The 24,921-nt window shown below is 36.4% G+C and overlaps 1 protein-coding gene across 1 annotated transcript in view; it reads right to left on the reverse strand.

Moving 5' to 3' along the window:
• Nucleotides 1–24,921, reverse strand: part of LOC148942415 (uncharacterized) — a 148,774-nt gene that overhangs the window by 84,158 nt on the left and 39,695 nt on the right. The window contains exon 2 of the mRNA XM_089103522.1: nucleotides 15,902–18,119. Within this exon, the coding sequence (XP_088959648.1) occupies nucleotides 15,902–18,113 (2,212 nt within the window). The 5' untranslated portion in view covers nucleotides 18,114–18,119. The remainder of the gene's footprint in view (nucleotides 1–15,901; nucleotides 18,120–24,921) is intronic.

Below are 24,921 nucleotides of genomic sequence, written 5' to 3' on the forward strand. Positions count from 1 at the left end.
CCCCCAAAAAAAAAGAAAAACTTAAAGGGGTATATATCCTCCCTTACCCTTCCCCAAATTGACGCCACTGTACATACTGATGGACGGTGTATGCAGTTTTTTTTTGTGAGATGTGAGAAGGAGCGTACTTAAGGTGCAGGTTTTTTTTCTGCATTTGAAATAAGTTTGAAAGAACTGAAAGATAAGTCGTCGAAACGAGGTTAGGATTTTTAGGATTAGGAGTGCTTTAAAAGGCTGAGATAGGCCGCCACGTCGGTTTGTTGGGCCGGATTTTGAAGCTCCAACTAATCACCGAGAATCTTGGGCTCAACTCCCATGCCACCAGTTATTTTTAAGCAATTGCTTTTTAATTAATAAAACGAATAAACGAGACAACTTTACCGCCAATCGAAACCTGACAATAATGCAGATAATTCGGCTTAGGTCTCCCCTCGGCCGTCCTGCAAATATGGCTGACGTGATTTCTCGGTATAAATGCTTTGATTATTTTTCAATATTGGATGGAAGTTTTCCAGGTGTAATTCTAGTTTTTTTTGTTTTTTTTTCATCCTTGCATAGTTATACTCCCTCTACCCTTTCATAATAAGAATACTGGGAATGGGTTTCCCATTTCGGTTTTCTTTGCCTTACCAAAATATTATATCGGTCTTTTACCTATTAAATAAAAAAAACAAGTTTTTTTTAACTGAAAGTAAGGAATGACGTTAAAACTTAAAACGAACAAAAATTATTCCGTATATGAAAGGGGCTGTTCCCTCCTCAACGCCTCGCTCTTTACGCTAAATTTTTTTATTGTTTAAAAAAAAAATAGAGTTGTGAAAAAGTCAAACTTTAGCGTAAAGAGCGAGTTGTTGAAGAGGGGCAGCCAGTTTCATATACTGAATAATTTCTGTTCGTTTTGTGTTTTAACGGCGTTCCTTACTTTCAGTTAAAAAAAAACTTTTTTTTTATTTAATTTTTGAAAGTTTTTGAGTTGATACAGGTTTTGATTTTGGCTCACCGTACATGAATAATTAAAACAAAATTTGAATATTGATTTTACTTTTATTTGGTTAAATGGCTTTCTCGAAATCTGTTTAATTTTAGTTACGAACGTTTTTATTAGTAATAAATAGACGTAACTTACGAATTAACTTACGTAACGAACTTCTATATTCAAATATTTTTAATACGTATATTAGAGGGTTTGCCCCCTAGTCAATACCTTGCTCTTTACACTAAAGTTCGAATTTTTTTTCCAATTCTTTAAAAATGACCCCTTAATCACAAATGCCGTTAATTAGAATAAATAGCTCTTGTGAAGGTACTAAATAATCTTTGGCTTAAAGAGCAAGGTATTGACTAGGGGGTGAACCCAATCATATACGTAATGTTTTCTGTCGTTTTAAGTTTTGATGTTGCTCCTTACTTTCAGTTCAAAAACATGTTTTTTTTTAATATATAATTTCTGATCTTTTTTTAAATAATGCTGGAAAATCCGGCACCCCATTCATACCAATGTACCTTCCCCCATAAAAACTTCCTTCATGGTAAGATACTCCCACACAATCCCACCACCCCTCCCCCCCCCCACTACCAGAAAAAATCCCCCCTGAAAACGTCTGTATACTTCCCAATAACCAATACTATATGTTAACATTGGGTAAAGTTCATAACTTTCAGCCCTCCCCCCGGGGACTTCAGGGATTAAGTCATCCTAAAAGACATGGTTATCATATTTTCGACCATGCTGAACAAAATGGCTACCGTATCTCAAAATTTTGATCGGATGACTTTGGGAAAAAATGAGCGTGGGAGGGGGCCTAGTTGCCCTCCATTTTTCTTTGGTCAATTAAAAAGGGCACTAGAACTTTTAGTTTCCGTTCAAATGAGCCCTCCCATGATATTCTAGGACCACTGGGTCGATACAATCACCCCTGGGAAAAAAAACAAACAAACAAATAAACACGCATCCGTGATCTTTCTTCTGGCAAAAAATGCAAAATTCCACATTTTTGTAGATAGGAGCTTGAAACCTCCGCACTAGGGTTTTCTGATACGCTGAATATGATGGTGTGATTTCATTAAGGTTCTATAGCTTTTAGGGGGTCTTTCCCCCTTTTTTTTAAAATCAGCTAAATTTTCTCAGGCATATAACTTTTTATGAGCAGGACTAAATTTGATGAAACCTATATATTTGAAATCAGCCTTAAAGTATGATTCTTTTGATACATCTATTGGTATCAAAATTCCGTTTTCTACAGTTTCGGTTACCATTGAGCCGGGTCGCTCCTTACTTACAGTTCGTTACCACGAACGGTTTGAAAAGCAAAGAGAGAACTCTTTCCATGCCCCTAGACAGAAAAAAAAAATAAAAATTATCATCGGAAGTTCGGAACGTTATTTGGAATTGTAATTACATAGTAATCTTTAATCAGGAGGTAAGTGTACAAGCGAGCCATCGCCTCAATAGATTTCAATAAGCTCTATTGAACCCAATTCAATAATTGCGGTTGCCAGTTAAACACCAAAAATTAAGTGCAATCAGGGCCTCGCCCAGGATTTTTGTTCAGGGGGGATTTTTTTTCGGGGAGGGGGGGGGGGGGGTACAAAACAACTTTAAAAACCCAACAAAACTTTGTTTTTATGTATTTTTTTAACGTTTTTACAAGTTGTCTCTTAGCATCATCATTTTTTTTACGATGCGCCGTCTGTATTTATTGCAAAATCAGCATCCTTGCTAATCTTATGTCATTCTTTTTTTTTCTTCTTTTTTTTGCATTCAATGGCTTTAGTCGCTTTTTATAACGTATAAGAAATTAAGTGCCAGAGAAAATGCAAATTTTAATGTTACCAATCAACTTGCAATCATTAATATATACAATTTAACAGCAAGGAGTCATGGGTTTATGGGGTTTATGGGTATCCTTTATTGGTTAGCCCTGGGTATAATTTGAAAACGACCAGAAATAAAAAAAAAAACAGGTTTTCGACTGAATGTAAGGTGCAACGTTAAAACCTAAAAAGAAAAGAATTGTTTTTTTTTTAATTAGGGAGCTGCCCCACCCCCGCTCCTTGCACTAAAGTTTATAGTGCTAAAAAAATGCTTCTTATTCAAATTAAACGACCCTTGTGTTTTAGCAGTTGTTCTTAAGGAATTGGGACAAAATACAAAAGAGCGGGGGCATTCCCCCCTCATATACGAAATGATTTTATTCGTTTGAAGTTTTAATATTGCTCCTTACTTTCGGTTGAAAAAACTTGTTTTTCTATTTAATCAGAAGTCAAATGGCGTACTTTTTATTCAAATTTGGAATTGCACAACACATCAAAATCAGATTTACCTGTTTTCATACGAAGCTTGAATTTTGGCACAAGCTTTTAAGGAGCATCTAAGAGGTGTGACTAACTCGGTATATCTAATGTAAACACATTTGTAGGCTATAAGTACTAAAGTTTTTTTAGTACCAAATAACCGATAGATTGGAATATTCATGAAATTATGATTGATAGTTAGCTTTAAGAATACTTATTTTCAGACACGCCTATGTTGTCGAAAAGATACAGCCGAAGAAAATTTCAAGTAATAGGTTTATTCAGAAAATTAAGCAGTCATTCCGTCAATGTGCAGAGGGCTGCCTTCATTAGTCAGCCTTCTCTAAATACCATGATTTGATTAGCGTAAAGTGACTTTAGCTTTTTAGTAAAAAATTCGGTATTTACGTGTTATAGCGACCACACCAAAGAAGTGAAGTTAGGTTAATCCTAATGAAATATACCAAAATATGATGAAATATAATACTTTAGTAACTAAAATATGATAAATACAACAGAGAATTAGTGAAAGCAGGCCGCCCAGAACGTATTGTATTAAATACCTAACCAACGTAATATATTAAACATTTAATTATAATATATCTACATAGTGGTTTATTTCACTCAGGCTAAGCTAATTATTACCGAATACAAACCACAGTTCATATAATTATCCAGTAAGCTTATCGCAGATCATTTCTGGTCTTCGTTCTCGGTGCGAACAAAAAGCTCCTCCCACTTCTTTCTGCATTAGCGGGTTAGTACGAGTTCTCGTACTTGTTTCCGATTAGATCATAGTCTGACTTGTCTACCCATGAAAAGATCTGATGCCGCCTATGTTTCTATCTGCAAAAACGTTCTCCGGAGCACTCGCACCCCGGTCCGGGTTTTTATAATGGGTGAGATAGGGAATGATCATACTGGATAATTATATAAACTGTGATACAAACAGAGAGACCAGTTTTACTGAGAGTGAGAACTTGAGTGTAGTTGAGATAATAGACAAGTTCCAATAATTTAATTGGAACTTGTGTAGAATCTGGTAAGTGCGCGACAAGTGTATTGCAAAGATCTTTATGAAAACAGGTTTACGCTGCCTTGTGAGGTATAAACAAAGGGTTTCTCAAACCGGGAACTATATTTAAACTTTAGTTTTTTGGGGTTTAGGGGGACTAATGGTACCTAGGGTGGGTTACGTTAGGTTACGTATTGAATATATGCTATTCTGACCCCCCCCCCCCTATTGTGAAAATATATAGCCCAAATTTGTTTCTGAACTGTTATATTTTCATCCTATTTTGTTTTATTTCATTAGCATTAACGAGGCTTCACTTATAGCGCACTTACCAGATTCTACACAAGTACCATTTTAATCAAGGGGACGCCCCTAGGTCCATTCCATAAGCCTTGAAAATTTAAGACTATAAGAGAAATTTTGGCCCAGTTTTGACATCACAAACCAAAAACAACCCATTTTCTTTTGAAATGTTCGTCTTCTTTGAGGCCCACCAGGCTCATACCCTGTAAGTTTCAAGTCAGTCCTAGAGGGATAAAATCTTGGGCCTACGTTCTCACTCTCGAATCAATCCAGTAATTTTTTTTTCTTTTCTGAATTAGGTTCGTCATTACATTATTGCGGTTTCTGGTGATTTCTGGTGATTTGGTTTCTGGTGATTCTGGGGATAATCACCAGATCAAAATCTGGGTGATTATCGAGGGAAATACAACTTCAAACGCATGTTCAACCATTTGGGCCTGAACAGAACCGGATCGAATAGGGTGGGGCCCGATTGGATTTTTTGCGGGGCTTTCTCTGAATATTAAATATTTAAATAAAAATATACCTGCATAGTAGTTTACGTACGTAAAGTAGGTCAAGTACGTAGTGCAAAATATCTCTAATATCGGTCTGTCCTGAAAAAATTCAATAAATTTGACATGAACTTTTACGGGTATCAGTTTTCTATATTATAAAGTATATATTATATAATAATAACTCATTAATAGATCTCATCCAGCAATGCAAATTTACAATAGATATATTTCTAATTGTTAAAATAGCTCATAATTTATCCCTTATCGTTAAACACTATTTGCTTTAAATTTCAAAATTCTTGTTCATTTTCATGGTAATGATTTTTTTTTTCGTCCGTTTGAAATTACTAGAATCAAATTTGTTCTGCCCGATACCTTCTGCTTCTTCTTTTGAAGACCAATTCGAGCAATTATGGGTGGGTTTTGAGAAAAAAAAACTTATATATTTACTATTAGCCTATATAATACATACATTATAATATAGAAAACTGATTTCGTGGTAAGGGCCCCTTTCGGCCCCTTTCAAATACGGGGCCCGATTGGGTGCAATCACTCCAATCCTGCTTTATCCTGCCCTAGGCCTGAATATGCATTTTTCAGCTTTACGATGACTCCCAACTCCCAAACGAAACTCCCACCCCCTCGTTTTAACTTTTCGAGACCCCCTCGTTTTAACTTTTCATAACCCGGATGCTTTATATATGGTTATTCGTTTTTTCTAACCCAATTGCATATTTCAGAATCTTTTGTTGTTATTTTTTTTATGGCAGAAAATGGAAATTGTGAATTTTTAGGGCAGTATTACATTTTCGTCTGTGGTGTTACGTTGAATTGTGTACATAAAACCAATTAGTTAATTAATTAGTTGACTAATTAATTAATAAGTAAAAATAATTAGCTAATTAGAAACGCTTTTTGTTCGTATAAATTCAAACATTAACACTCTGTTGATTCCCAATCACAACTTCAAATGACAATCACATCACACACTAAACAATCACATTTTCAAATAAAAACTAAACCTTCTTAAGGTGTCTTTTGCCATACATTTGCTTCTTCTGCTGTTTTTTGCCCTCGCACCTCTTTTTTCAATTTAGCGACCACCACTATCAAAAACTACATAACTGCATATGGGGGTCCAGAAATCGAATTCCCGATTTTTCCTAATTTTTTCGTTTATACGAAAAATCTCCACTTTTCGAGAACAATTTTCCACTACTCGGCCTTAAATTGTTGTCTAGAGTCATAGAACCACAAAAAATCTGTGACGGTGTGGCGTGTGGCGATGTGTTCTGTGTTAATACATTCTTAGACCACACTGGCTATACATGACAAATGAAACTCGGAGAGGAGAGAAAGTAACAAAATGAAAAATAAAATCAAAAAAGGGTGAAAAAACGAGGATTTTGTCACCCAGTGGCGAAACCATGAAGATGAAAATATAACCAAATATTTTGACAAGGACCTCCACCAAGTCGTCCTCAGTGCTAAACAAAAAAAACAAAAAAAACGAAAATCTAACCTTTCGAAGTTTACCTTACAAAGACTGTCTCTGTTCTGTCTTTGTAAGGTAAACTTCGAAAGGTTAGATTTTCGTTTTTTTTTTTCTTTTTTGTTTAGCACTGAGAAAGTAACTAGCACTTGGCGGAGGTCCTTGTCGAAATATTTGCTTATATTTTCATCTTCATGGTTTCGCCACTGGCTGACAAAATCCTCGTTTTTTCACCCTTTTTTGATTTTATTTTTCATTTTGTTACTTTCTCTCCTCTCTGAGTTTCATTTGTTCTGTGTTCTGTGGCGATGAGTAAAATGTTTCTGTGGATGCTTTCTGTGGCGACGAGTAAGAATTAACATGAACAATAAGTCAAACTTAAAACCAATAGAAGTTATTACAAACTTGAATTTGGCTACTGCGCCCCCCCCCCCTTCTAACCATAAACCTTCTAAAGTATATTGCGTCATTTGCGCTTTAGTGAAAACAAGATAGATTTAAAACCTTTTTTTTAGTTGTAACACTAAAAAATACTGCTAGCTGAAATCTTGAATTGCTGAATTTCCATATCATTACTATCATTATGTAAAACATTCAGCTCATTTCCATCAGTTCTTTCCAGTTATCTTGATTATTTTTATAATGATTTATTTTTTTGTTTTTTATCGATGTTCTAGAAAATTAAAGCACAATGTCAAAAAAACATATGGTTTTCCATAAAATGAGCCCCCTCCGATGTTTCTATGACCATCACTTCCATATGAAGTGGCTCTGGAAAAAAATAATACATTGAAGGCTTAAGACCTTTTCAGAGGTAGCGCAAGAGCGTTGCCTCTGAAAGCGCACTAAAACTTCACACTTTCATTTTAATAAGCCCTCTCCCGATATCCTGTGACCAGTGGTTCGATGCTTGTCCTCGACTGGGGTGGGAGGACGTCATGAAGAAAGATTAAAGGAAATGGGAACTTCGTGGGAGGGTGTAAAAAGGGAGGCTTTGAATAGATTGGGATGGAGGAGCAGCGTGCGTAGCTGTGTTGGCCTCAGGCGACATAGTGCTGCGGTGAGTTGTTAGTAGTAGCAGTGGTTACGTATTTGGAACAACCGTAAAATCAGATGGAAAATCCTACGGTCGGATCAAGACCCAGTGAATAATAAGATGTCTAAATTTGGCTGAAATTGAATAAACCGAATAAAACCTCCGTCCCAGTGCTCTCAGACATGCTGATTTTGAGGACCTAATTTCATGAAGTTTGCACTACTATTTCGGGTATTTTCCCCATTTTCGTAAATTACGCGAAGCTGCAAAGGCTAATAGCTTTTGATGCGTAAATTTAAGATTGAATATTGAATTCAAATTTACTGGTTTGGAATCACCATAAAAATTCAATTCATTTTCTTAGTATATTTTTATAAGAATTTATCATTTTACGTTTTATATCTTAAACAGAGTTTTGAACAGAACCTCGGGAATTAAAAAATTACTAATTTTCTTATACTGCAGACGCATATTTTCTTTTTTAGAGTTTCGGTGAAGAGAAAAGAAAGATATTGTCCTATTATTCTTATATCTGTGACATATTTTGCAAACCAATTATACTATTCCTAATTTCTGGAGAGCCGACAAATAGCCCCGTCTATTTAAAGCAGGATTGGTTAAGCCCCCTGTACGAATTTTTAATCCAGTAAAACGAACGAAAAGTTAAATTCTGCCTGATTTGTTCTGCTGTGCGATGTTTCCCGCCAATAAGAATAATATAAAATTTTGAGTCACAAGATTTTTTACAAGTAGACTCTGATTTATTGTAGTTTTGGTTTTTATTGACAGGGGCCCTTCTTTACTTACCGTTCATTACCATGAACGGTCTGATCGTTCATTACCATGAACAGTCTGATAAAACAGGTTAAAATCCCTCCAAATTTTGATAACAGGGCTGCTCAATCGTAGGCCTAGATTTACGACCTATATTTTTACGGATAAATTTAGGATTGATTGGGGAAGTGACCATACAAAAGCCGAAGAGCTAAAAATCAATTTCTAACTACCTGGACTTCCGGTCAAAACCCAAACAATAAATCTGGATTTAACACCATTGCCGTTAAAAGTAAGGTAGTAATAAAATGAGAGCTTTTATTTGTTTATGCTAATACTAATATATTTTATCTTGTGAAGTAAAGGTAAAACTTATGAAATATCGAAAATAAACTATAGAGAACAAATAAACTCCTAATGCTAATGCCATTAGTCAAACCCGGCACGTCAATTCGAGCCCCCCCCCCCCTAGGTTTTGAAAAGTACCTTTTTGGTATTTTCATTAAAAAATAATATTTTATTATTTTATTTTTTTTTAATGGCAAAATTGCCCCCTACATTTAAATGAAAATATTTTGCCCCCTTGTATTTTCGTGAATCAATGTCCCTGAGTTAATCCACTTATACGAGAAGGGGCATTTCGCCTCCTCCTTATCTCTCTCTCTTCCTACAATTTACGCATTGTAACCCTAGCCCACTTGAGGGCAACGTACTAGGGAACACTCCTCAAATTTACCTTGTTGATTATTGATTTTTTGGGGTAGACGGTATGAGTGACAAAGACCTTGAGAAGAGCCTTATTGTTAGGCACCAAAGACCTCAAAATTGCAAGAGCTCTGTGTTAAAAACGTTGGTACTAGTGGATTAGATGGTCACTTTTATGTACTATGCAAGGAAACCAGTCACGCAATGACAGATGAAACCCCCCAGAGACCGGTTATTTTCAAAGAGACCGCTATTAAGACATGGAATGCAGAGTAGCTTTCATTGCGTTCACGATATTTAAACTGCTGTTTTTTGGGGTTTAGGGGCAAGAAAAGGTACCTAAGTTAGGTTACGTATTTAATATATGCTATGCTTTACCCCCCCCCCCCGTATGTGCAAATATATAGCCCAAATTAGTTTCTAAACTATTATATATTCATCCTATTTTATTTCATTAGCATTTAACAGACTTTTTAGAAGTGACAACCTAATGCACCAGTACCAAAACGTTTATGTAGCCCAGGGAGAGATTTAGGGGGCTAGAGGGGGCAAGCGCCCCGTAACGCCCCTGGGGATGCAAAACAAGTTTATATTGTAATATTCTTCGGCAAAAGTTGAAATATTTACAGTATTGATGGTGGGGTGGGGGGGGGGGGCGGCAGAGTACGTTTGCCCCCTCCCCGTGAAAAATACTTACTCCGCCTCTGATGTTATCCCAACTTCGGAATAACGTATGGCTTTTGACCATTTTCTACTAAGAAATTGAAAGATTGTGTTAACATCTCTCAGCTTCTGGTCAGAAGTCATGGTCACTTGACATGGTGTCAGGTCGGACTCAAGTTTCAGCCAATTTTTAGTAAGATCAAGTTTCAGTGAGATGCTTTAGATGCTCTCGTATTATGGCTTGACTCGAAAGTTTTATCAAGTTGAGTAAAGCTTGGGCCAGTGGGGGATCCAGTCCCCCCCTAAGATAGTCTAAAGTAGGGTAATGTACTTAAGTAACCCAAGTTTGCGTTAATTAAACTTGCTCCTAATGCAAGTTTATCGGATGAACCTATTTTGCCCCCCCCCCCCAAAAAAAATCCTAGATCTGCCCCTGGCTTGGACCCCGATGGCGTCTCTATGTGCTGCCACTATGAAAAATCTTTCAACGTGAAATGATCCTATAGGCTATGTATAAAAAGGAGACATATTTCATATGAAAAAAACAAATTATTTTAATAACCATAAAGAGTGGAAAGTAGAAATTAAAAAGTAGAAAGTAGAGCAAAAATCACAACATTTCACGAAAACAAGAACAATTATTTCAAATTTAGGCTTCATACAAGTTGTTTATTTTATCTTTAACTAAATTCACAGCAGAGAGTTGAGTGGGGTCACTGTCCCTTCTTATGCGTGTTTTTTCCCTGGGGGTCTCTCATTGAGGATTTTTAGTCCTGAAAAATAAAATTAAAAATAATTAAGATGATTTGAAAAATCTTTTTAAATGAAGAAAATTTATTTAGCAGGGAAATAATGGGTTCTAGGATTACAGGGAGGGGCAAAATAGTCATTCTCAGGGTTCTCAGGTCCACTTAATTCACTGCTATGAGTAATATCAAAATCTAAAGGCCTCTTCAAAAATTTATCCCTTTTTAGTTGTTAATACCTGTTCCAGTGCACTGTTATTGTTAAGTAAATTGGTAAGCCACGGCCTCGGGATTTTAAGACATTTTCAACATTTTTTACCTTCTCATATTTTAGTTCTTTTATATTACTCTTTGATTGTGCCGTATATACATTATGGATGTATGATTTGGGCTAGTAATTTTACGTACAATTTTAAACGAGTACAGATTCAGCACAATAAAGAATTGAAGTTAATTGGTAAGCATTTGTAAGTACATTGGTAAGTACAGAGTCGATTTTTAGGAAACTTGGGATTTTGAATGTTGCTCAAATTAGAGATTTTCAAATTGGTATTTTTGTGTTTCAGAGTTTTAATGGTTTTGCGCCAGATATTTTTTATATTGTTTTCGTTTTAATTCATTTTATCACGGATAGATAGATAGATAGATAAATCGTGTATTTCAAAAGCCCAAGAGCCATATACACACAAAAATTATGAAAAATAGAAAAATTACAAAAGATCAAATTACAAAACACACATTAACATGATACATAGCGAAAAATACCTTCTGGTAAATTACCAAAAAAATAACTTTAATTCCATATAATTAATAATAATTAATTGTAAAAACATTTCCTTCTTTCTAATCCCTTCTCTATGTACGCACCAATACGAAATATTGCTAGGATATGCTACGAGAAATACTGAAGACCTAAAATTGTATACTGAAAAATTGTATCATACAAGTTATTTTACAAGGGCGTTACTGTCAGAGCTGGCTTGCTATACCCAGACTTAGGACAATCATACCATTCACCATCATTCCATCAACTTTTGAACGGCTTGGGGGTTCCACCCTCTGTCCTAAACCCTTCCAAAGGGATTAAAACCCGAAAGAAAAAAAAATATCAGAAAAGGTTTTATTGAATTCAGAGACTTTTTGATGGGCGTGCCCAAAACCAAAAGACGTATCTCCTTAAAAAAAGAACGATTATTTTTTTGCGAGAAAGTTAGAAGGGTTCCACTGATAGATGTTGATCCGTTGATTGTACTTGCAGACACGTATTTGCTTCATAAGAGGTAAGTAAAACCAACAATGATTTGGACAGAAAATGTTTTAGTGTCTTTTGGAAATTGTCTTTTTAGACATTAGAAAGAACCTTTTACATCTAAACTTGTGTAGTGGCTTGTCTTAATTGCGGAGTGATAGTAATTAGGATTCTTCATTTTTATCAATAACGCAAATAGCTGCTAAAGTAGAGCACCGCCTTACTGAAGGACTCTAGGGGGGGGCTGTTGAAGAACTGCATGTCCTCTCCTTTTCTATACACTCCCCCCTAAAACTATAATCACGACAGGTATTGAGATCGAAGCCAATGTTCATAGAATATTGAAAGAGGACTCGCTCGAACGGATATTGCGAGCTGCAGTGCTCTTTCAATAAGTTGAAAGTGGCTAAGGAGGTACCACTAAGGAGGCACCACAAGTGACTAAGGAGTAAAGTGACTAGGGGTACGAGGTACCAAGGCCCCCTCATTGCCTTTTTGGCTCTGCATCGTGGCAAGACATGGTATCAGTCTGTAAGTCAAAATAGTTATCTTGATGATAGAGATTGAAATACACAAGAGCTATGTTTCAAAGTACCTGAATTACCCTGCATATAATATTAATAACAAACAGAAAATAAATTAAAAACAAGTTTTTCAAATGAAAGTAAAGAGACGCAACTCTGTCATCCCCTGTAACATCCTGTCTATGAGGGGAGCTGCAACACCCCTAAATCCCAGTTGTGTCGAAGGAGAGGGGGGTCATTTCCCCATCCCCATCCTTATTTTAAAAAAAATACTTTTTATATTCTCACTGAAAAATGGCTTTCTTCCGTATTTTCATTGATAAATTGAAAAGAACAAAATTGTTCCCCAAAATTTCGAAAAATACATTTTTGTCCCATCCCCGCTAATTTACGTGAATTGACACCACTGCTTAACACGAATTTCCTTCGACACAAATTTACCAAATTTTAATCGATCAGAGTGTAGGGGAAATTTACCCCAAAATCTCTCTTGTTCTTACAGAATACATTGAGACTAAGTTCAATTTTAATGATGGGGTCTCATGGAATTTGTTTTGATATTTTTCAGAAAAGCCGCCACCCCTGAAAAATTTGAGATTTACTACGACAAATTTAATCTTTCAGAATTTCAGCCCCCCTCCCCCATCCCACAACAAAAAATTTTCAGGGTGCAGTTTTTGCAAAATTGATCGTGTTTGAGCAGTGTTTCCAGACAGAACATAGAGGGTGTATTCAAACAATTTTTCCTAATTTTTAAATGCTAAGCAGCAGAAAGTATCACGATGCAAATGCTATTTCCATCATTTCTACGCCATCCTTTGTGGCGTAGAAGCTTTACGGTTTGTGGCGCAGAAGCTTACCAAATTGTACACTTGGTAAGCTTGGATATCACGACTGAAAATCAAGGCTGCAGGAAATTAACAACTTAAAAAAAAAACCTTTTTAACGTCTTTTCCTTCCCTTTTTGAAGCCACAGAACAATAACTCTGCAAAAACTGGACCCAAATATCATAAGACTATTCAAGGTCGTATCCAGGGGGATTAGGGAGTTTTACCCCCCCCCCCCACACTCGAAATATCTATCTGACTCATGAAAATGTAACAAAATGCATATAACAATTTTTTGACGTTTTTAAGTTTTTTGTAACCCCCCCCCCCGAGAAAAAATCCTGGATATGGATAATCTGAGATTATTAATAAAGAGATGGCCACCCAGCTTAAGGCACTTAAATACCGTAAAACAACATAAATCCAAAGGCACTCTCCTGTGTGGCGGTGGATTTAAACACATTATAATGCGGTCTAAAATTAACTTAAAGTCAAAACGGACAGAAATTAAACATAAAATCTATTTTTTACATGAAAGTACACAAATTTAAGACACATAGCAACTAACTGTATATGACCAGGGCTGTCACCCAATCAATTCTCTACTTCTTATGCTGAAGACAGCCTGCGGTTTTCATAATTGATTAATCCATATATTATCGAAAATGGACCTGAGTCAATACGTTTCTTCTCGAAATGTTCTTATAAAAAGCATAACTTTAGTGCAGAGGGAGTTCGATGCAGTGTTGCCAACACGGTACAATTGTACCATTTTTGGTACAATTTGGAGGTCCTGATACAATACGGTACATTTGGAAATTTTTAATTTGGGCTATATATTTACACATTAAGGGTGTTTGGGGGTAAAGTAACCGAAATTAACCTTACCCCCGCCCCCTAATGTGCAAATATATAGCCCAAATTATACAATTCAAATGCATTCTGTCACCCGTTATATGTCTTTGTGGCTTTGAAACAGGTTTTCATAGATCGAACATTCATCAAAATCCTCGAGTTTGTTCTGAATAATACAGGAGTAGCCTACCACAAATTGTTATATAGACTCCTCAAAGCACCTGATCCAAAGCACCCTCAAAATAACGCTTTTGAAATTAGGGCTAAGTTTTGACTGGGTTTGAACTTCGCTTTGGTGGCCAAATTTTATGCAGTTCAACCGAAAAAATGTCTTGACGAGGACAAAGCGAAAATATTCGGTCTTGTTTTGGACATAAGTTGAATATTTTGCTACCCATGCCGGAAAAATTGGGCTTAAATTTTGCCTTGAATTAGTGACGATACTTATTTAGTAGATGGACAACACGCGAGAAGAACCGCATATAAAATTTAAAAGATCCTATTGAAAAACAGGTTTCCGCTGCCTAGTGAGGTATTGCTCACTCTGTAAAAAATATTTAAACTTTAGTTTTTTTTTGGGGTTGAAGGGGCAAAAAAATGTACATAGGTTAGGCTAGATTACGTATTTAATATAAGCTATGGTTTATTCCCATCCCCCAATGTGCAAATATATAGCCCAAATTTGTTTCTAAACTATTATATTTTTATCATACTTTGTTTTATTTTATTAGCATTAACCAAACTTCACTTCTCGCGTGTTGCCCGGCTACTAAATGAGTACCTTAGTGACAAATCCAGGATTGGAGTGGGGGAAGGATGGCTACAAGACTTATGGCCTTCATTTTGTTTTGTTTTTTATTTATTTAAGATAATTCATATCACTTCCATCTCTGGTACTTGTCACTAATCCGATCACACTCAAGAAGCGAAATTAGGTTACTTATAATGAAATATACCAAAATATGATGGAAATGTTATACTTTAGAAACAAAATTATGGAAACTACAACAGAGAATTATGGAAAACAGACCACCCACAAGGCCCTATATTAAATAACTAGCCTAATCTAACCAATTCTATATATTAAATATTTAATTAAAATATACCTATAGCCTATAGTAGTTTATCTCACGGAGACTAAGCTAATTATCTCCGAATGCAGACAGAAAAAAATAGTTTTACTCGGATCAAGAACTTCGGTGAGGTTGGGATAACTGACAAGTACCCAAAGTCTCAATAACTATAATAAAATAACTATAAACGAATGAATATAATAATGAATAAAACGAATGAATGAATGAACATAATAACTATAAACGAATGAATATAATGATGAATAAAACGAATGAATGAATGAACATAATAACTATAAACGAATGAATATTCATCTTTACTAGTACATCATTTAATAGTTTAAATATATACATTCATATAAAGAAATTTCAATGGCCTTTTTCTTTTGTTGGACAGATTCCTGTAAATCTGAGTAAGAACCACACAAAATTTAACCAAATCCCTGTCAAGGGGATAATCCCCATCGGCGGTCAGCACATACGTGTAAATCTAAGTAAAGATGACACAAATTAAACCAAAAAATTGGTGATCATCCCACCTTCTGGATTCGCCACTGCTCTGACTCGAACACATCAGCCTTTTTATAGCCAGGTCAAATAAAGACAGACAAAAAAAAAAATTCGATTTCTGGAGAGACAAATAATTCCATCATTTTAAAGTTTAATTAGCTTAATTAGAAATTAGCTTAATTAGCATTAAATAGCAAAAGGTTAATTAGCATTAAGAAATATTTAGTCACTAAAAAGAACAAAATGTTTTTCAGTCATGGCATTTTTTCAACAGTTAACTCTCTGTTTTTCTGTCTTTAGAATGATTCAATCAGTCTTAAGTAAAATATGGGCTTACCTCTTTTTTCCAGTCCATTTTGACTTCTTTTTATGCCCTTTCTTATATAGCTGGTATTCGTTTTTGTACTTTTGTTACTGCACATTGAAATATTGGCCTTTTTTTCTGTAGAATTTAAAAGATTACAAAACCGATCAAAAGGCGTAACATCTTCTTTTTCAGTTAGCTTTTTTTGTGGATTTTTCAACAGTGGTGAGCCATAAATGCCCCCAGTGGAATGCGGGGGACTAACATTGGCCGAACGAGATTGTAATATAGCATTCCATATATGAGAATTCCAGGTTGTATAGTCATCACTATATTCAGCTAAAGTGTCGTCAATGTTTTCACTAAAATTGAGGAGGTTTGATTTTAAATAAATAGGATTATCTGCTGCATTGTATAGCTGTTTTGGTGTGGTCACGCCCGGGTATACTAAGTCACAATTACCACCACTATTAATGCTGAGGTTGCTGATATTTCGTTCTATCACAGTAACAATACTATCACTAACTTCACTAGAGGAACTACAAAAAGTCGTTGGTGACTGTTTTGTAACTTCGCCACTGTCATTAAGGTTTTTATTACGATGCGTTGTTGTAACATGCCGGCTTTGCCCACCCTTTTTAGTTTTATTGACAGTTTTGTCATTTTTATGGGGCTTAGTACCCATATTCAGGTATTGGCTATGATAATTACAGTTGTTTTGCCCCATGACTATGCAGGCTGTGCAATGTTCATCCACACTGTTGTCACTGTTAGAGCAGCCATGTGGCGATTCTCTCTCTCCTGGGTCAATTTCGCCATCTGAAATTGAGGTGAGGTCCATCATAGATGTGGTTCGCCGAAGATTTGAAACTTTGATTTGATCGGCAAGGGGAATGGCTGAAATATTTTTCTGATTCGCTAATTTCATGAATTCTGAAATGCTTGTAGTTCTTGCATGACTTATTTGCGGCTTTTTATCGTCTGTTTTTTCAATGGATGTTGGCTTCCAAAATGGATCAGTACTGCTGAATTCAGCAATCTTTGGCTCATTTAGCGTTTGGGGCTTCCAAAAATTTATTGATTGCTCCTTCTCTTTAATAGTGGCAGCAAGAGTTGACATTTGAGCATCTTCAAGATTTACATAGCTAGGTTGCCAATCTTGGCCATCCGGTGAGTCACGTTCAGAAAATGGAGGAAAGCTGGAGGATTTGTCGGCCAAAAATGGAAGATGTTGAATTTCACGGTTTGAAAGTGAATAAGCATTTTTCCTTTGGCACTCTGTACTTTTAGCCGTTTTACAAGCCATTGGTTTGTGCAAGTCGTGAGGTGGCTTGTTCGTGAATGCCTTTAGCTGAAGATCAGTGATTGGGTTTCTACGCTTGTCTGTTTCTTTGTCAAGACTAAGCACAACAAAGCTTTCACTTCTCACTGGTTTCAATTGAATCTTTTCAGACCGTTTCAAACTACCATAATACCCTACAGGTCCACCGTTCCGCTGTCTTTTTAAACTTCCGTATTGTTCTGCCCGAATACTGGACAAATTCAGCTGATATTTTTGTTTCCGACAATCTTTAGACCCACTTACTTTTGGAACATTTTTCACCAAAGAGTCCGTACTTACCGTGTTTCTTAGGGACACAGTGTTGGCTCCAGGTATAGGGATCTTTGGAAGGCTAAACGCTCTAGATGGGCATTGGACAGTAATATTGCTATAGAATGGCTCTTTATTTTTGGAAGGAATTTGACTTTTTATAAATGATAATTTATTTTTTTCATCTTCTTCTCTTCTTAAAGCAGCCGGTATAGCATCTAGCAGCATATAAGCACTGGAGCTATCACTCTCAGAATCACAGACGTTTTTCAAATCATCACGAGTAAATATACTTGGAAACCCACATCGAATTGGTTTCTTGTTTTTATGTTTATGATTACATTCCTCATTCTCCCGAAGGGTTGGCATTTTGCGAACAATAGCTTCTTTGATTGAACTCAAGTATGGTCGGCGTGGCGCCGGTGAGAGATTGAAATGCTCTTGTTCATCCTCGCCTATTATGTTTGCTACGACGGTGGATATTTCTGTGACTGGTATTAAAGGAGCCTTCTTTTGTCCCCCCGGATCTGTTATACGAGAGAGGAAGGACTGTTTTCTTCGCCGGGTTGAATTCTGTCTTCTAAGGGATTTTTGGTTTCGTTTAATATCCTCTTCATTTCCACGTATTCCTCTCCCTGTTGCCCACTTCAACATTTCTTCCTAAAAAAATGAATAATTGCCATTAAAATTAGGTTCATGCTCAGCGATAAAATTAAAGTACCAAGCATAGTGTATGGGTTGGGAACTGGCGCTAGTGTCGACAAAATAACTCAACGTCATCTAGCGTTTGGCGACGCTACATTTTCCCCCCAGTGTAATAATAAAAAAAATTATTTTAGTCAGTTTAATTGTAAAGTTAGGGTAGCCATAAGTGTCTGATCTCAGTTCCTTAAAAAAAAAACGATTGCAAATTTTAAGAAAAATACCAAGAGATGCCAAACACTAGATGGCGTTGATGTTTTTTTTACCACTACTAGCGCCAGTCTCCACTCTTTTAAGTTACCCATACTTGTGTTACCAAGTACATCAGGCTAAAAATATTTTTCGGTACTTGTTGAGAATTCAGTAAAAACGCGATAAGTGAAGTTTCGTTAATGCTAATGAAATAAAACAAAATGAAGTTAAAATATAATAGTTCAGAAACAAATTTGGGTTATATATTTGCACATACAGGGGGTCGGGGGAGGGTAAGGCATAGCATATATAAAATACGTAACCTAACCTAGGTACCTTTTTTTGCCCCTTCAACCCCAAAAAACTAAAGTTTAAATCTTTGTCAGGGAGTGTGCAATACCTCACTAGGCATAAAACCTGTTTTTCATATAGCATCTTTGAGATTTTGATGCGGTCTTTCCCGCATGTTTACTGGATTCATTTACAAGTACCTTTTTCCCCCTGCACCAATCTTGGGTCTATTCATACCTGAAAACTACGATTTTTTAAGATTTTTCTTTTAGTTGTTTCAAAACTATCATATTTGTAGGGCATTATAACTTTTTTGTCAGCATTGCAATATTACACCTTCAAAGGAAAACAGCTTATTGAGCAGCTGGGTGTCATATGTTTTTGGCTTTTTTTTGCGGATTTTTCATCTGGGCATCTTTCTTCTAAATTTGGCCAATTGCTACTACCAAAAACTGCATAATCATATGAAGCTCTTTTCATTAAACACTGAATTCCTGATTTTTTTGCAATATTGAACCGCGCAAAATAAACAAGTTAAAAATTCAATAATTAATTAAGTTTTATTTTCAAAGACAACTACACCTTCAAAGGAAAACAGCACATTGAGCTGTTGGGTGTCATATTTTTTTGGCTTTTTTTTTGCGGATTTTTCATCTGGGCATCTTTCTTATATATTTGAAACTGAATTACTGATTTTTTTTTTTTTTTAAATATTGAACCGCACAAAATAAGCAAGTTAAAGGTTCAATAATAAATTATGCTTTATTTTCAAAGACAACTACACCTTCAAAGGAAAACAGCATATTGAGCTGTTGGGTGTCATATTTTTTGGCTTCTTTTTTGTGGATTTTTCATCCGGGCATCTTTCTTCTATATTTGGCCATTCACTACTACCAAAACATGCATAATCATATGAAGCTCTTTTCATTAAAAAATGAATTTCTGATTTTTTTTTTTTTTTTGCAATATTGAACCGCGCAAAATAAACAAGTTAAAAATTCAATAATTAATTAAGTTTTATTTTCAAAGACAACTACACCTTCAAAGGAAAACAGCACATTGAGCTGTTGGGTGTCATATTTTTTTGGCTTATTCTTTTTGCAGATTTTTCATCCGGGCATCTTTCTTCTATATCTGACCAATCGCTACTACCAAAAACTGCATAATCATATGAAGATATGATCAAATACAACTACACCTTCAAAGAAAAACAGCTTATTGAGCTGCTGGGTGTCATTTGTTTTTGGCTTGTCTTTTGCAGATTCTTCATCCGGGCATCTTTCTTCTAAATTTGGCCAATCGCTACTACCAAAAACTACAATAAAGGTATTTTCATTAAGAACTGAATTCCTGATTTTTTCTTTTTTTAAAGAGGGTTGTGTGAATTGGGGCTAAAACATAAGGTATGAATTGCTACCGACATATTTATTTTCAAAAGTTATATGTTAATTGCTAATTTCTGTTAATTATGTTATATGTTAATTGTTTCAACCAGATCAAGCTATTTTTGAATGATTTGCAACAGGGAATGCATATTTTGCAGCGGCCAAGGGGGAAGAAGCTCTGGGCACATAATTTTTTCAGTTTTTACCATAAGCTCCTCTGATATGAGGTATCTCCAAATTAATTTTTCATTAAAGTTGTAAATTTTGTTATTTGTGATAAAAAAAAAGACAATACGCTTTTTCGATACTTGTGAGTTGTTCGCTTTCTAAAATTCCAACCTAAAAATATTAAAAAGTAAGCTTTGCAAATTAAAGTTTAGTTTGATTAATTAACAGTGACAATAGGATAAGCGAATTAAGCGGATGAAAAAGCATTAAGTTATTGGGTTTCGCAGATGGTATCCAATCTCTGATGGAACAATAGTCATGGTATCACCGATGTTATCCACGCATAGTACCTTACCACTCATAATTGCTTACAAATTTGTCAGGGAAGTGTAATCAAGGATACCATCATTATTTGCGCATACATGGATTCTTTGTGTGTATTTGGTGTATTTGAACAAAATGACTATCTCAGAATTTTGATCCAATGCATTTGGGGAAAAGATGGAATTAGGGAGGGGGGTCTATTTGCCCTCTGATCACTTTTGACTCTTAAAAAGGGAACTAGAACTTGCGGTTTCCAATCAAATGAGCCCTATTTGAAATTCATACGACCACCCCTTCCACTAAAACCTTGGCTATCTCAAAATTTGTATTGGATGCATTTGGGGGGAAAAGCCGGGGGGCGGCTAGTTGCCCTCCTGTCACTTTTCACTCTTAAAAAGTAGAGTAGAACTTTCAATTTCCAAACAAATGAGTCCTTTCTGAAGTTTATAGAAGCACCTCTACCATTAAAAGCCTTATATGACCCTGGAGCATAACTTATAACATCTGTCCCGTGCTCTAAGGGGTTGTGTCGACCCCAGAGTTTTTGTTATCTGATTTTTTTTTTATCTATTTTTAACAAAATGGCTATCTCAAAATGGATATCTTTTTAACAAAATGGAAACATTGGAGGGGGGAGAGAGGAGATGGGGGTCTAGTTGCCCTCTTACCACTTCTGACTCTTAAAAAGGGCACTAGAACTTCCGATTTCCAATCGAATGAGCCCATCAGAATTTAATACGGCCACCCCTTCCATATGAAGTGCCTCTGGGGGAAAAAAATTATAGAAGCCTTATGACCTTTACTATAGGCAACCGCTGTAGCGTTGCCTCTGATCTTTCATTATTTCTTCAAATTTCAGTTTCGCAATTCGAGTAACGAAATCGGGGCAATCTTGAGTGGAATGGTCTATGATAAACTTATTATTATTAGATTTAATTCTTGCTGTTTCTTTAATTTCGGGCCAATCAGGAATGCAAATTATAGTTATAAAGAAATATGGGGGTCTAAGGTAGCAAACCGTAGCCAAGGCGTCTTCAAAATGTTCAGCAAAGTAGCGTGTTGATCCGATGAATGATGACGGTAGCATTAATTTACTGCCAATTTCTATTGGATGCACTTGGGGAAAAGAGGACGGGGGACTAGTTGCCCTTCAACCACTTCTGACTCTTAAAAAGGTCACTAGAACTTCTGATTTCCAATCTACTGAACCCCTTTCGAAGTTTATACGACCACCCCTTCCATAAGAAACCTTATATGTTAATAACGGGCAACTAGTATAACTTATAGTCCTTGCCCTGAGGGCTGTGAAGGGGGGGGGGATGTCAATCCCCAAAGACATAGCTACTGGACCTTTCAACTATGTTGAACAAAACGACTATCTCAAAATTTCGGTTGAATGTGTTTGCGGAAATAATGGAAATGGGGGGCTAGTTCCCCTTCAATCGCTTTTGACCCTTTAAAAGGGCACTAGAACTTTCAATTTCCAATCGAATGATCCCCTTTCAAAGTTTCTACGACAACTCCTTCTATACGAAGTGCCCAGGTCTGCACTAAATAAATAATGCATTGTGCCAAAATCGGCCTTTACTAAGGCAATGCTACTTCGCTGCCTATGATAATTTCTGTTCGTTTTTTTAATGTTTCTCCAAAATTACAGTTCAAAAAACTGATATTTTTTTCATTTAATTGACTTAAATGGATGACATTAATTGGATGTAGTTAAGATTTTCACGACAAGGGAGGGGTGTCAGCTATAAAGCTTCTCTTCAATTCTATTTTTAAAAACATTATACATGTTAAAGATTTTAAGGGAGGTTGCCACCCAGATCCACGATCCTGGTTTTGAGCAGGCATGGGGTGCGTCAGTCCCACTCATCTTAGTAGTTTCTGCTCGTTTTAAGGGAGGTTGCCACCCAGACCCATGATCCTGGTTTTAAGCAGGCATGAGGTGCGTCAGTCCCACTCATCTTAGTAGTTTCTGCTCGTTTTAAGGGAGGTTGCCACCCAGATCCACGATCCTGGTTTTAAGCAGACACGGGGTGCGTCAGTCCCACACATCTTAGTAGTTTCTGCTCGTTTTAAGGGAGGTTGCCACCCAGATCCACGATCATGGTTTTAAGCAGGCATGGGGTGCGTCAATCCCACTCAACTTAGTAGTTTCTGCTCGTTTTAAGGGAGGTTGCCACCCAGATCCACGATCCTGGTTTTAAGCAGGCATGGGGTGCGTCAGTCCCACTCATCTTAATAGTTTCTATTCTTTTTAAGGGAGGTTGCCACCCAGATCCACGATCCTGGTTTTAAGCAGACATGGGGTGCGTCAGTCCCACTCATCTTAGTAGTTTCTGCTCGTTTTAAGGGAGGTTGCCACCCAGATCCACGATCCTGGTTTTAAGCAGGCATGGGGTGCGTCAGTCCCACTCATCTTAGTAGTTTCTGCTCGTTTTAAGGGAGGTTGCCACCCAGATCCACGATCCTGGTTTTAAGCAGACATGGGGTACGTCAGTCCCACTCATCATAGTAGTTTCTGCTCGTTTTAAGGGAGGTTGCCACCCAGATCCACGATCCTGGTTTTAAGCAGGCATGGGGTGCGTCAGTCCCACTCACCTTAGTAGTTTCTGCTCGTTTTAAGGGAGGTTGCCACCCAGATCCACGATCCTGGTTTTAAGCAGGCATGGGGTTCGTTAGTCCCACTCATCTTAGTAGTTTCTGCTCGTTTTAAGGGAGGTTGCCACCCAGATCCACGATCCTGGTTTGAAGCAGGCATGGGGTGCGTCAGTCCCACTCATCTTAGTAGTTTCTGCTCGTTTTGAGTTTTACTTTGTTAATTCCAATTACAAATAAAGTCTGAACAACTGAAAACAGTAATGATTCAGACCAAGCAAACTCTGGGAGGTCTTTGGATGTGAATACAAAGGAGGTCTTTGGATCAGGAGGGCGTTAGAAAAGAGAAACTGATAGCGTCGAGTAAACTGGTTTTGACCAAGACAGTTTTTCGTTCTATGAATCGAACACGGGCTTGCTGGGTAAAAGTGTACTATCCTAACCAGTAGACAAAATGGAACTATGTAATGCTCATCAGCAATGAATTGTTTGTGTGTTATCTAATGGGCCCAATATAATCCTATTTAACGTTGAATAAAAAAGTTCTATTCAACCAAAAATCAAGTTCGACACTAAACTTAAAAAGGTAATAATAATAGAATGCTATTTGTCCATAATACGACTAAAAAAAATGCAGAATATAAGTCATAATAGTGTATATCCCTAGACAACAGACTGATGGAGATAGTAATGGCTCAGAATAATTTTACTTATAGCTTCAGTAACAAATAGACGGGATTCTAGGTAGAAAGATGATATTTTCATTAAAGGATTTTGTAAACATAACGTTTATTGTTGCTATGAAATAAAAAAGTTGTTATTTTTACATGACGCTATCGCAAATTAATTGTCTAATTTGAAAGATTAAGAGAAACAAGATGTTGAATGACGTCATGACAAGCGAGTCTATTCTGGCCGCAAACCAGACGTACTTAATGACGTCACCCCATGCACATAAGTGACGTCACCGAATGCATATAAATGACGGTTTCAGGTAATTTTCACTATTAGTATGTTATATATCGCAAAGCAAACAAGATATCATGTCAACTGAAGTTCATAAAAAAATGACAAATTTTGAGAATAAAAAAGATATAAGTCGTCCTGTAGAAGAGAAGAGCAGAGTAGTGAAGAAAAGGAATGTCTCGAAATCTGCTAGACTTTCTAAATTGGAACCTGATGTTAAAAAGTTGCATTTGGGAAGTGACAATTCAGCTCAGATGGACAAAAAGACCCCCATTTTTCAAAAATTAAAAAGATGACTGGTAGTAAACAGATTGATCCATTCGAAAAACTTGACAATGAGCTTACGACAATTGCTAACACACTATCAAAATTTTACAGACCCCCAGGAATGAAGAAAGAAGTAACAACACGGCGGGAAATAATCGACTGTAGGGGGTGGTGGTAAAGTATTGTGGCATCGTGATGTTATAAAAAAATTCTTAGTAAATAATGTGCAGAATGATGGTACCAAACACATTAGGCATGCAGACCCGCGATACTTTACCCCTCCCCCCTAACTTGCAAATATATAACCCAAATTTGTTTCTAAAGTATTATGTTTCCATCTTGATTTGGTATATTTCATTAGGATTGAGCGTCAGAGAAACGTATTAGAAGAATATTAGGTAGGGGGTATATCATACAAGTAGGCCTACCATAAGAATTTAGTGAAATATAGACATCAGAAATAGACAGTCCAAAAATAGTAAAATAAACTTTAAATTACCATTACAGTGACAATGAATTCTGATTCGTCACGTTGGTTAAGTGAAAACTCACACAACCATATATAT

Source organism: Artemia sp. Qi Xiang Cuo, chromosome 17, assembly GCF_049724085.1.
Source record: "Artemia sp. Qi Xiang Cuo chromosome 17, ASM4972408v1, whole genome shotgun sequence".
NCBI classification, from domain to species: domain Eukaryota; kingdom Metazoa; phylum Arthropoda; class Branchiopoda; order Anostraca; family Artemiidae; genus Artemia; species Artemia sp. Qi Xiang Cuo.